This window comes from Lycorma delicatula, chromosome 2 (genome assembly GCF_047948215.1).
Source record: "Lycorma delicatula isolate Av1 chromosome 2, ASM4794821v1, whole genome shotgun sequence".
NCBI classification, from domain to species: Eukaryota; Metazoa; Arthropoda; class Insecta; order Hemiptera; family Fulgoridae; genus Lycorma; species Lycorma delicatula.
The window spans coordinates 26976966-26989949 of record NC_134456.1 but is presented as its reverse complement, the minus strand read 5'-3'; the positions used below and the strand labels follow the sequence as shown (position 1 = coordinate 26989949).

Below are 12984 nucleotides of genomic sequence, written 5' to 3'. Positions count from 1 at the left end.
TTTCTGAAAGTATACATTAGCATACATACATACATACATACATATATACATACATACATATTCTGTAGTAAATTATCAAAATGCTTCACAAACTCACTCATCAATAATCAGAAGATGTTTTAATTCTAACATATATACAAAATCAGCACAGATTTCTTCAATAAAAAGCACCATTCCCCATGACTAATAGATTCCTCTCACTATTAAGGCTTAAAAACAAACTCAAACACATCTCACTTCCAACAGAATCATTTAAGAAATAATGAGTCTAACTTCAAAACAAAATCTATATACATATATATTCACAACTGTAAGACATATCCTATTTCCAACATCCTAGCATCTTATTAGAACAAAGATAATTAGAATAACCTACTCATAAGAAATAAATACCTTAAAATAATATGCTGGCTCATCTTACAGTGAAAAGGCAACACAGACATTGTAAAGATTTCTTAATATGTAGGCTATAAAATATTTATTCATATACAAAAGCAATATTTTTTTTTTTTATTTCTATTTGTATATCCTAATTATTTTTTGTTATTAAATTTGTTTGAGTGAATTTTTGTCATAGCTTTTTAAAGCAGTTTCTAAGCAATACTCTTGCACATTCACAATTGTAATTATACCCAAGTTCTTTTTCTTTTTGTGGATTTCTAAAGCTTTTACTGTCTTTCCATCTCCAGTTTTCATTGGTTCCTATCTGGGCGGTTTTAAACATTTAAATCTCTAGCTGCCACCATCTCAGTAATACTAACCATTCATTTACACAAGACCTTCTTTGTTTTCTTCTTCTTTCTAAAGGTATCCATCATTCAATCACTCTTTTTAGTAAACATTAACCTTAAATTTTATTAACTTGTCCTAACCACACTAACTGCCTTTGTTAAATATTGTCCCTCTTGAGTTCCATCCTTTCTATAATTTTTCATTCTATTCAACCTTGTCCTCTGAATGAAATTCCTTAGAAAATCCATCTCTGTTGCCAACAAGCTATTTTTACTTCTCTTACTCATGACCCATGTTTCAGTTCCACATAATGTCACTCTGCATCTTTTTTATCTTTTCATGTTTTATCCACTTCTTTCCCATTTCATAAATGTGGATGTAGGTCTCTAATCATATTTCTGCCTCTATTTATTATTTTATTGATTTCAACCTTGTTATTTTGAAACTCATTAAAACAACACCTAAGCACTTCATTCTTTCCATTATAGATATTCTCTCTTCATCTACCCACAAATCATTTTTCTTATTCATTCCAACTTTCAAGTACTGGCACATATCCATATTCATCTTCAGACTAACATTCAAATATTTTTCTAATACCTAAAATGTATGTATTTTCTCAATTTTTATGAAAAGAATAATTATTGTGAACAGCATGCATTGATCTTATTTTTTGTCTAGCAATTACCCGCTTTTTTTTTACATTTTTCCCATCCTTTAGTACATTATTGAAGTATGTAAACAATGAATGGCTACATAAAATTTGATACTGAACAAGCCAGAAATAAAGAACACAAAAAAATACTCTATAATACTGACAACTAGCTTATAGAAACAAATGCCAAATAATTAATATTAACAACAACCTAGGTATTCTACACAAATACATCTACAAAAACAACAAAATTTAAGTTTAATAAATTTTTTATCATTTCCTAAATGAAAAAAAAAAACATTAGCAATAGTATTGGCTAAAATCTCAGTATAAAAAAATAGAACTGCAGATGACAATGAAGATGACCACAACAGAGATTAAAAACATTATGATTTAGTTTAGAAGTGTTAGATTATAATAAATTTTGATATTTGCCATTAAAAATTTCTGGTTTGTATAGCAACTAAAATATTGTTAGTGAATGATGTATTATACATACTTTAGCAGCTGCAAGACCTCCACATGCAGCAACACCTAAGGTATTAAAAACAGCACTACCAACAACTGTACCAACACCCAGATCAGTTTCTGTTAAAAATGTTCCAATAACATTAACAAATAATTCTGGTGCTGAAGTTGCAATGGCCATAAATGTTGCCCCTGCAACATCTTCAGACAAATGAAGATCTGCAATTTAAAAAAAACCAAAAAAAAAAAAAACAGTAATTTAAAGAATAAAAATAACATTACACATAATAAAAATTACATTAAAATTGATTAAACTGATTTACTTTCAATTTTGGAATGTGTAATTTTTATATAATGGTTTGTTATCTTTAGTATAAACATTCTATAACTTGATGAAGAGGATTCCATTGTGATATTTTAATACTACCATAACGATAATAGTTTATTTTTTATTTAAGCAAATTAAAAATATAATACAGTTAATAGCAATCTCTATTACAGTAAGTAATATACTTTTATAACTGAAGATGGTACTCACATTTTTTAGTTCTTGTAAACCAATATAAATTACACTGGGATAATTAATTTAGATTTTTCTTTTTAACTAAATTTACTTAAATGATACAGTACACTTGGTTTTAGGAAAAACAGTCTATAAGTTTTATTTTTAAAGTTGTTTATTTAGCAAAAACTAAAGAATCAATAGCAAAGATTAATTACTAAACAAATACTACTAGTAATAGCCTATTTAAACTTACACTTTGACATGAAACTATGGAGTATGTCAGTATGCAATGATTATTTTGAAAAAAATAGGTTTTAATAGTAATATTAAAGTTCATGATGTTAACTTTGTAAATAATGTAGGTGGAGTTAAGACTGAAAAACAACTTTTTGAAATGAGTTAATGAGTACATGTTGTTAAAGATTATTTAGAGTAAAAAATAAACATTCTGGTGGTTTTTGGGATTATAAGTAAACAAAATGCTTTCCTGGGAATAGTCATATTAATTATGCAATTAAAACAATTAATTGTAACTTATGCAGTCTGAAAAAGTTTCCTAAATACATTTCATCCAATTAATAATTTAGTTATTATGTATTATGAACTAATGCATAACATCTTTTATGTTGGATTGAACTTTGGAGTTGTTCTAAATTTTGTGAGGTCTGTGTGCTCAAAAACAAGAAAAAAGTTTTAATATTTACTTTTTAATTGAAAAAAATAAGAATCTGATAAAATATTTTTTACAAATTGTTCCAGCATGATATAATGATACTTATATTTATAAAGAAATTCTACTTTTAATTAAATGTATAAAAAGTAAAGTAAATTAAAGTAAAGTAAAGTAAAGTAAAGTAAAATGTAAAGTAGATTATTTTTTTTTAGAATTAGATTTAACAAAAAAGGGACAGAGAATACTCATCTGTTAAGGAGTAATTTTTTATAACAAATTGACTAAAAAAAATTAAAGGATCTGTTTAGAAATAGTTTCAAAATAAAATTAAAAGAATTTGTAATTGATAAGATGCTGTACTTCCTAAACAAATAATGAAAGTTATAATATTTAGGGAATACGAGCATATTTATCTTATTTGTAATTTACATTACAATTTTGTGTTTGTCATATTTAGTTTGAATTTTGCAACTTTATGAACTCTATAAAAAAATGGGATTTTCTTAAATTGAAGTAGTAAATGAAATATAAACTTTTTTTATGATTTAACTACCATTAAAGTTTACAAATTGACTAATCAGTCTGTCACCTTGACCAGCAAGGTTTCAGTAGTTTAAAACTTTGTATTAGCAGGTAAAAAATTCAATATGATGGAAAAGCAATATTCTAAAATACATGTTGGAATAATTAAAATAAATTTTCAGAATGAATAATACATCTACAAATGTACTGAATATCAGGTGTGTATGACAATTACAAGCAGTACAAGTAGAAGTTTACGAAGGGGATAAAATTATTATACAGTTGGTAGTGGTTGAATAAATTTTTATTCACAGTCTAATAATTTTTTAATTGAACAACTACATTTTGTAAGAAGAAAACAAAAATCTGTCAATAAACAATTGTGTCTAGTTTTTTATTAGAAAAATAAAACCATATTCCAGAAATTTCATCAATAGCATTTCTATAAATGCCACTGAAACTACTTACATCTATTCTTATTATCAATACAATTTTTATTTTTATGATATAATTAATGTTAGCTGTGTTTTATACATTGCACATATTTTTATATTTACCTTGACAGATGCAAATGACAGATGGTATGAAGTAATCATTACATACAAGAGCTATGACCAAGAAGAAATAAAGTGAGACAAAAATGTGGAATAAAATAGCTCCATGTTTTCTCTGTTCGTGTGTAAATATATCATCTGGAAATTCTGAATCACTCTTTCCTACACTTTCATCAGTATCTAAAATTCCTGTAACTCAGAAGATATAAGAAATTTTTTAATACAAGAAATAAATTTTTCTAAAGTAAATTTCAATAATCTTATTATTTTACAAATTTTTCTAAAACTAGGCAAGTGTAAAAATATATAAAAAGGGAAGGTTTTACATAGCAGAAATAACTTCATCAAACTTTTATGAAGGACATTTTTCAATTTTTTTTTCATTTATTCAGTTTATTAAAACAAGAAATTAAACAAAAGTTTTAGTCTCTTTTCTACACTATGATGATAGCATAAAACAATTTAAATGGAAATCAAAACTGTGATAAGTATGATTGAGAAGTCAAGAATAGTATCATGGAAATACAAACATCATTTTACTTAAAAAATTTCACAGTCAAATATAACTGTAGTCAACTCATATTGTTATTTTATAGTTACTTACATTTATGTTATAAATTCATAATTTTGTAGCCAGTTAATTAAATCAACTAAATAATATGAGAAATAATAAATCAACGAAATCATTAATTTATGTTTAAACAAAATTGAAAAATTCAAGAGTTGATATATGGAATTAATTACACACCTTATTTAAACTATACTTATTATGTTTCTTTCATTAACAGTTTCACTTGACAATTTCATTAACTAACAGAAAAACACTTAAGAACCATTTACAAAAACAAAATCTAAAACTAGGTATCCATTTCTGCTGTTAAACAATCATCATCATCATTGGAAAAAATGATTATATAATTATCTTATATCTAATTTTTTAAATGCAAGTGTGTGTGTGTGTGCATGCATGTGCCCATGCACATGCATATAACCACACAAAAAAAAAATTTCTCAACCATTTTAAGTTGGGTGCCATTGTTAATAATGCAGCTTGTAACTCCTTTGATGAAAGTGCTACATAACTCTGAAAAGATCTCATGGAAGAACAATTTCTATATAAAAAAATTAGAAAGCTAGTCTTCAATAATTTTTATTTCAATATTTTTTATTTTTAAAAACTGTAAAGTTTTAGAATTACTAAGAAGCTACAACATCATCTTTTAGAAAAAGTGTGTTCAACATTATGCAAATCATTAAGCCTTCATACAAGCAAAAGAGATAAACCCGTATACTCGCATTTTAAGTTAATAATCATATATTGTTAGTTATAAATATGTGCTTACAGGCATTATTATGATACAGAAAAAATAAAGTTTATGCAATAAACTAAAATATATTTCACTAATTTCTATCAACCACCACAAATCATAAAACAACTATACATTTTTTGAAAATAGGGATACTCATTTACTTTTTGAACATCAAACGAAATAAATCATTTAAAGTATACATGGACAGATACATAAACTTATTTTGAAGAATTTAAATTAAATTGCAATGATTTGCAATAAATACAACTTAAGTTTAACAGGAGGTACATTCAAACTTATATGTATAAAATACAATCCAGAATTACATACAAAATCATTCACGAACCACTTAATAATAGAAGACAAGCATTCAAAAATATTAACTACGAAATGGAAATATTAATGCAGATGGCACGAAAATATGACTTCAGATTAAACTATGTGCAGGAAACCCACAATGTGGTATTATAGTATGATGAACAATTTGATATATTAAGAACAGTTTCTTTAAAAACTTCAACTGTGAAGAAAACTCAGCTCTGAAGGCTGAATAAAGAAAAACATCCACCTGCAATAAAGAGAACAATTCAACTGACACTAAATCAAAACTTAGTTTTTCACTTAATTCAACTTAATGAAAAAAAATTAAATAGTGGTTCTGAAAAATCTTTACCTTCATCAAAAAATACAAAAATATGAGCCATGTAACTTCAATATTTCAAAATTTATTGCCACATCTTGTATAATAAATATTTGTTTAAATAAAAAAGTTAATTTGTGCTGTTTAGATTTGTTCGTAAGTAACATAAAAATAAAAATTACTTTTTCCAGTTAAAATTTAAAGAAGTATAATATTAAAATAAATCTTTACATTTTGTTTAAGGATTAGGTCTACTTAGTATAAAGTAGACGATGAAGTGTAATATAAACTTATAACCATCATGAAGTTAGTATAAATTTCATTACGGCTGCTATAAAAAAATTCATACATCACAATGGCACCTAAATTCATTTGTTAGATAAGATTGATAACGTAATTTTTGTTTTTCTTATAAAACAATTTTTATTTTGTTATCTCAATATTCCATTGTTTTAAACAATTCCAATTTCATAGACCGTAAATAAAATTTTATAACTTCTTGAAAAAGTTTAATTGCTTTTTTTGTCACAATCTAAAAAAAGGTTTTTTGATATGTAATGAAATTAAGTCGATTTAATTCATTTCAAGCACTGTATTTATATTTGGTTCAATCAGTTTGTCTCTGTACTTATCAGTATTTTTGTTTATCATGTAAATGAAGAGTTTTATGTTATAATCAATAATTTTTAAAAAACTTTTCCTTGAATTAATTCAATAATTACAGGACCAGAAAACTAATTTTAACCAATTTTATTAGTTGTTAAATCCAGCTTCAAGCAAGAATCAGAGGATTCTTGCTTGAATCCTCTGTCTGGAATATAATTGAACTTTTGATGTTTCATTATGAAACTCAGTAGTTATAAAAACATAAAAAGTAAAATAAAAATATACCTAAAGAGAAGAGTTGACCAAGCAGGTAAAAACAAATCCAAAAATATGTGTCAATTTAAAATTCTCTCTTCTGTATTTTTAATCATTGTCATATTTGCTATAATGAATGAAAAGCAGCATCCCCCATGACTAATATTAAAATCTTCTCACTACCAGAAACATAGTCCATTCTTAAAAACAATCTCAAACACATCTAAGTACCAATAGAACCATTTAAGAAATAATAATACGTCTAACTTATATAAAATACATACGTTTATAAAATAAAATTCAAATTCAATGTAGTGGATTGGGCTGTGTGACTGCGGCTCACTGTATGTGAATGAAATTGCTGATAGCAGTGCAATCTAAATGTAACCATTAACTTCCTTACTAGTCCCTTAAACATGATTTTGATGGTGCAGCTTGCATCTGGGCAAAGCTAAATCCAGTAGCTAGTATGATAAATTTTTTTCTTCCTATGAATTGATAATATGGCATGAAATAAGATTTTTTTTTTATAATTTAATGTTGGAAAATTATCTACCTATAAGTTTTTTTCCAGTTGTCTTCTGAACTGATTCATTTACTGAAATTAAAAAAAAATAAGATAATTACTTGGAAGAAAAATAAATATTTTTTCCTGAAGTAAATTATGATTTCATCATAATTTACTAAATTATGGAAATTTAATGAAAATATAAACTTAATAGTTTTACATATTTACATTAAAACAGATAAGTAATAAAATTTTATCATTTAATTTTTACCCATATAATTCAATTCGATTAGAAAGTTATTCAATGTATATAATTGTTATTACTATAAAGGTACCTGTAGATTAAAACATTTATGTAAAATTGAAATGATGATATTCTGCACAAGTGAATTATTATTATATGTTACTTCATTTAAAGGAAGTGCATAGATTAATTGGTTAAATAAATTAGTTAAATTAGCCATTAGTTAAAAAACCATTGAACTAAAATACAACTTCAAATTAAAACAGTATGTTTTTATTTCAAAAATTTCATCAAAATGAATTAGCAGAATCAACATTAAAATTATGTCCTAAGATTGAGCAATATGCAATGCTACTATTTTTATTGATATTAGTTTTATTTATCAATAATTTTATTAACTTTTCTTTAGTTGAATGATTTTTACACAAAAAAAACCACAGTAAATAAAATAATATTCCACAATTTTGTATAAGAGTATTGTCATACTCATTTTGTAATTTGGTTATTATTTATATTTAATAAACAAATTAATTAAATCTTTTTTTCTTCCACACTAAGCCCTTCCCATCTTATATCATTCTAGATATGTTGATATATACTCTCTTCTTTGATATATTTATGTCTCACAAACCTTAGGTAGATCATTCAACTTTTGTCATATTATAGCACAGCTTTTTTTAAATGGGTAGAGCCATTGCTTCCAAAATGTTTTAACTTTGTTATATAAATTATATGCAAACTGCTGAATTTCTTTAATGCCTTATTATAAACTTATGAAAATCCATTTTTGTAGCTGGCAATCTAGCTTTGTACACAACTGTCATTGTTTCAGGTGACCTATTGCCATAAAGGAAATAAGAAATTGATATTATTCTGTAAAAGTTTAGAAGATTATCCTTTCTGATTTTCTTTCAGAAAAGTTCTGATTAAAGTCTCATTCAAATGATAAAATCTTTCAATTTTATTATCTGTCTGTTTCTCCCAAATAGGATATATTTTCCACCCTAAAAATTAAGAAAAAATTTAATACTGCTTTTTGGCTAGCACACATCAAACGTTAAACCTTAACAAGACTACTTATAAATGAAGCTAGGTAGTCCCTTCATACCCACCAGGTTACTCTAGTGGTGAACACATCTTCGCAAAATCAGCTGATTTCAAAGTCGAGAGTTCCAGCGTTCAAATCCTAGTAAAGGCAGTTAATTTTATACAGATTTGAATACTACATTTATGGATACCAGTGTTCTTTGGTGGTTGGGTTTCAATTAACCACACATATCAGAAATGGTCAATCTGAGACTGTATAAGACTACACTTCATTTACACACATATATATCATCCTCATTCATCCTCTTAAGTAATACCTAATGGTGGTTCCTGGAGGCTAAACAGGAAAAAAGGTAGTTCCTTTAAATCTCAATGATTAAAATACTATTATAATACAGATTCAAACCCAAATAAAATTATCACTACTTTGATAAATGGATCCTTAAGTCACATAAGTGCTTAAGATAAAACTGATCAGAGACATTTCTGCTCTTTAAATCTGATTGTTTTTACTTTAAACACTGAACTAAAAAAAGGCCAGTTGATCACAATTTTTGGGGTACTAGGATGGATGAAACACTGAAAAGTGCGCAGAAATATTTGTGGTAAAATAACTAGTTTTCCGAAAAAGCTTTGTAGTAATCCATATTTTTAATACATAGACTGGATTAGTATAAAATATGGAGTCTTGGCCAACCTTGAGCTTTGATCTTATGAGCTTGATATAAGGTCAGGATCAAATCAGTTCACAGTTTGGGATAAGGTGAAGACAGCATGTCAAATGTTAAGATCAAAAGTTACAATTTTCAACTGTAAACTCTCGAGAATGGGAAGGGGCTAATAAATCTGCATGTTCTTAGTCCTTCCTTTCTTGAGATACAAGTATTCAAATTTTAAAATCTTAACTTTTGACCTTGATATTTGACATATTACCATGACCTGAGTCAAATATGTGACTGTGGCCTTGACCTGTGACTCAGACCCGACCTCAGATAAAGCTTCAAAGGATCAAGACTGGCCTCCTCAATTTTACACTACTCATTCTGGATAGGTTTATTGGCAGAAGCAAGGTTCATGCAGTGTCAATGTTGTCAGTTTACCCTGGTAAATTATTCATCACAACATGTAGAACGTTACAAAATGTGTTGTGTTTACATACATTTAGTGTTATGATTTTATTCAAAGAAAACAAACAACTATTAACTCTAACCAAAGTCCATGTGATTATTACACAACACCCATATAAACTTTTCATCCTTTGAAATAGCTCTAATGTACAAAACCAGATCTAAAAGTTTTTTCCACGTATGCATACTGTCGTATGTTGACCTTTGTCTTTCACCTTCAACTATCAATTATATCTTGTAAACTGCTTAGGAAACTTTTTTAGCAATTAAAATGTATGAGGGCTGTCTGAAAAGTTTTGAGCCTCAACATGAAGATGGCAGCACTCGTCAACAAAATTTAGGGAATGTATTCGTTGAAAGGTACTCACTAAAATTTCAGCCATTTTGGATGCTCCGTTGTTGTTTGATAATCATTTGAGTTAGTCATTGTGAGTGTTTTTGTGAAAATAGAAAAATCGAATATCGTGCCGTGATTAAATACTTGCATTTGAAAGACAATATGCCTACACAAATTAAAACCGAGTTAGACACTGTTTACCGGGACTTTGTCCCATCATTTGCCACCGTGAAAAGGCAGGTTTAAATTTGAACCTGAATTTAAACCTGGTCGTACTAACTTGGTTGATGATAAGCGTTCGAGACGGCCAAAAATGCAACCATCGCCGATGTCATCGAAAAAGTTCACCAAATGGAACCGGATGACCGACGAGGCTATGGCATGTCGAAAGAACGTATTTGTCATATATTAACTGAAGAATTGGATATGCGTAAGCTATCCATGTGTTGGATGCCACGTTTCCTCACTTTGGACAAAAAATGCATTCCAATGAACATTTCCCAGGCCCTGCTAGAGCAGTTTAAGCAAAACGAGTCAGATTTTTTTCGTGATGAGAAAGGAGATAGCGATTTTTTCACTGAGAAGGTGATGGCGATTGTTTTTTGGAATAGTAACAGAATTTTGTTTATCGAATCTTCAAAAAGGTGTATCAATAACGGGACGGTATTACCCATCATTACTTGACAAGACAAAGGCAGACATTGCAAAAAAACGACCACATTTGAAGAAGGAGAAAGTGCTTTTCCATCAGGACAATGCGCCTGCTTCGACGGTCACCATGGCTAAAATTCACGAATTGTTCTTGGAATTGGTTGACCACTCACCGTATTCTCCAGATCTGGCCCCCAAGCGACTATTTCTTGTTTTCTAACCTTAAAGTTTCTCTTTGTGTAAAGAAATTTTCATCAGACGAGGAGGTTATCGAATACTTAATGCCTATTTTGAAGAGAAATACGCCGCCAGTTACTATTTGGAAGGATTAAAGAGGTTAGAGCTTCGCTGGAAAAAGTGTATCGAATTGAAAGGAGACTTTGTTGAAAAATAAAACTATATTTGACAGAAAAACTTCGTCTTTCTAAGTTTTTGCTGAAAACTTTTCAAACAACCCTCGTAGATAAGTTCAAGTCCCATTTTAATTTTATTTATAATGAAATTAATCAAGAAAAAAATAATCACACTAAAAACAGACACGGCGTTTTTAATTTATAAGAAATAGAACACTTAATTTTTTTTGTTTTCAGTAATTGTATCAAAATTTACTGCCCCCCCCCCCCTCAAAATTGCTGTTTTGTGCAGTCCACATATTGCATCACTGATATCACTGTGGCGCGAGTACCTTTGAATCACTGTACCTTTCATATCACTGTGACCTTTCATCCGCAGGTCTCCGATTCGAATCCCGGTCAGGCATGGCATTTTCCCACACTACAAATCATTCATCTCATCCTCTGAAGCAACACCTAATGGTGGTCCTTGAGGTTAAATCACTGACCGGTTAAATATGTGCCGTAATTGTTGTAAATATTGTTGATGCAATTTGAACCACAAAATCCAGGTACGTAGAGAAAGAGAAGAAAGAATTGGTGAAACTAAGTAAAAACTACACTGACATTGAAACAAAGACTGACGTAACCTCAAATGCTTTTTTTTATGAAATTAAAAAAATAAAAAAATAAATAACTGTATGTATTATTATATCCTTTTTTCTTTCCCTTCAAAAGAAGAATAAAATAAATGATTAAGAAATAGGAATATAGTCCAGGACAATTTGCTTAGTCTGGATGTGTACACAGTTACTATAGCTTGGCTGTTGTCACATGCTGGCCGTTTTTATTGGGAACCTCTGAGCTAACCAAACAGTCATTCTACTATGACTCTTCCTTTACTGTGTTTGCTGTTAAATTGATGTTCAATGTCGTGTTCAGGAGTCTCAAATGGCATGATCAGCAACGGAGATACACTGTAGCTGAAATCGCCTAGCAAACAACCAGTGGCGTCATATTGGGAGATTATGTCCTGAATGTCACTCCTTCTCCATGTTCTTGTAGAAGGCCCGGGCACTCAGCACTAATGCTTGTAAACCTTTTTTCTGCATCACACGACATCTGAACATTTACACAAGTGTAACCCTTTTGATTAATATATTTGTTCCCAAACATTGGTGGTTTTTATATTTTTATGTGGGTGCAATCTAAAGCACCAACAATTTGTAAATTTTAGTGCATTTGCCACAGTAATTTTGCATTATTTACTTATTGTGTTGTACTGGGAAAATGATTCCAGTTATGAGCTTTTTCAAAAATATGACCCAAACATTAGTACTTTTACACATTGTTGATCAGTCAACTCCAAAATGTCCTGCCATTCCAATCTGAAATCCAGAATCAACAGTAAAATGTAAAAATATTTCCATGTGATTTCTTGGGGTTAGTACTTTTTTCCAGAGTCTCACCACTATTTGACATAAATTCAGAAGTTAGGAATCAATACTTTCAGTCTCAAAATTCATCAATTCTTGCATCTACACATAACTCTTCTTTCTCTATATGTTTTCCCTTCCTTACATGCATGAACATTGCCATGTCGAAGACTACTGACAAAGTGGACTGTGCCCTACCTCAGACTCTGAAATAATGAAATTGTAACTGCACTTAAGTAGTTACATCTTCACTTTATTCATGTCAAAGGGACGTTATTACTTCCTTTCCGGAAAAACAAAGTTGTATGTATAGGGGACAGTTGTAACTTACTTTTATTCACACAAAGATAGTTACAACTTAGAAAAACCATAGTAGTGGCAT

At 28.8% G+C, this 12984-nt stretch overlaps 1 protein-coding gene across 7 annotated transcripts in view; it reads right to left on the bottom strand.

The window, feature by feature from the left end:
• The window catches only part of LOC142320588 (sodium/potassium/calcium exchanger 5-like), a 180507-nt gene that overhangs the window by 71149 nt on the left and 96374 nt on the right, over window positions 1-12984 (bottom strand). For 6 of the 7 annotated variants that reach the window (XM_075358550.1, XM_075358553.1, XM_075358556.1 and 3 more), the window contains exons 2-4: window positions 7477-7518; window positions 4113-4298; window positions 1887-2074 (exon numbers count right to left, since the gene is read on the bottom strand). In XM_075358550.1, the coding sequence (XP_075214665.1) occupies window positions 1887-2074; window positions 4113-4298; window positions 7477-7518 (416 nt within the window). The remainder of the gene's footprint in view (window positions 1-1886; window positions 2075-4112; window positions 4299-7476; window positions 7519-12984) is intronic. The other variant, XM_075358551.1, reaches the window with a different exon arrangement.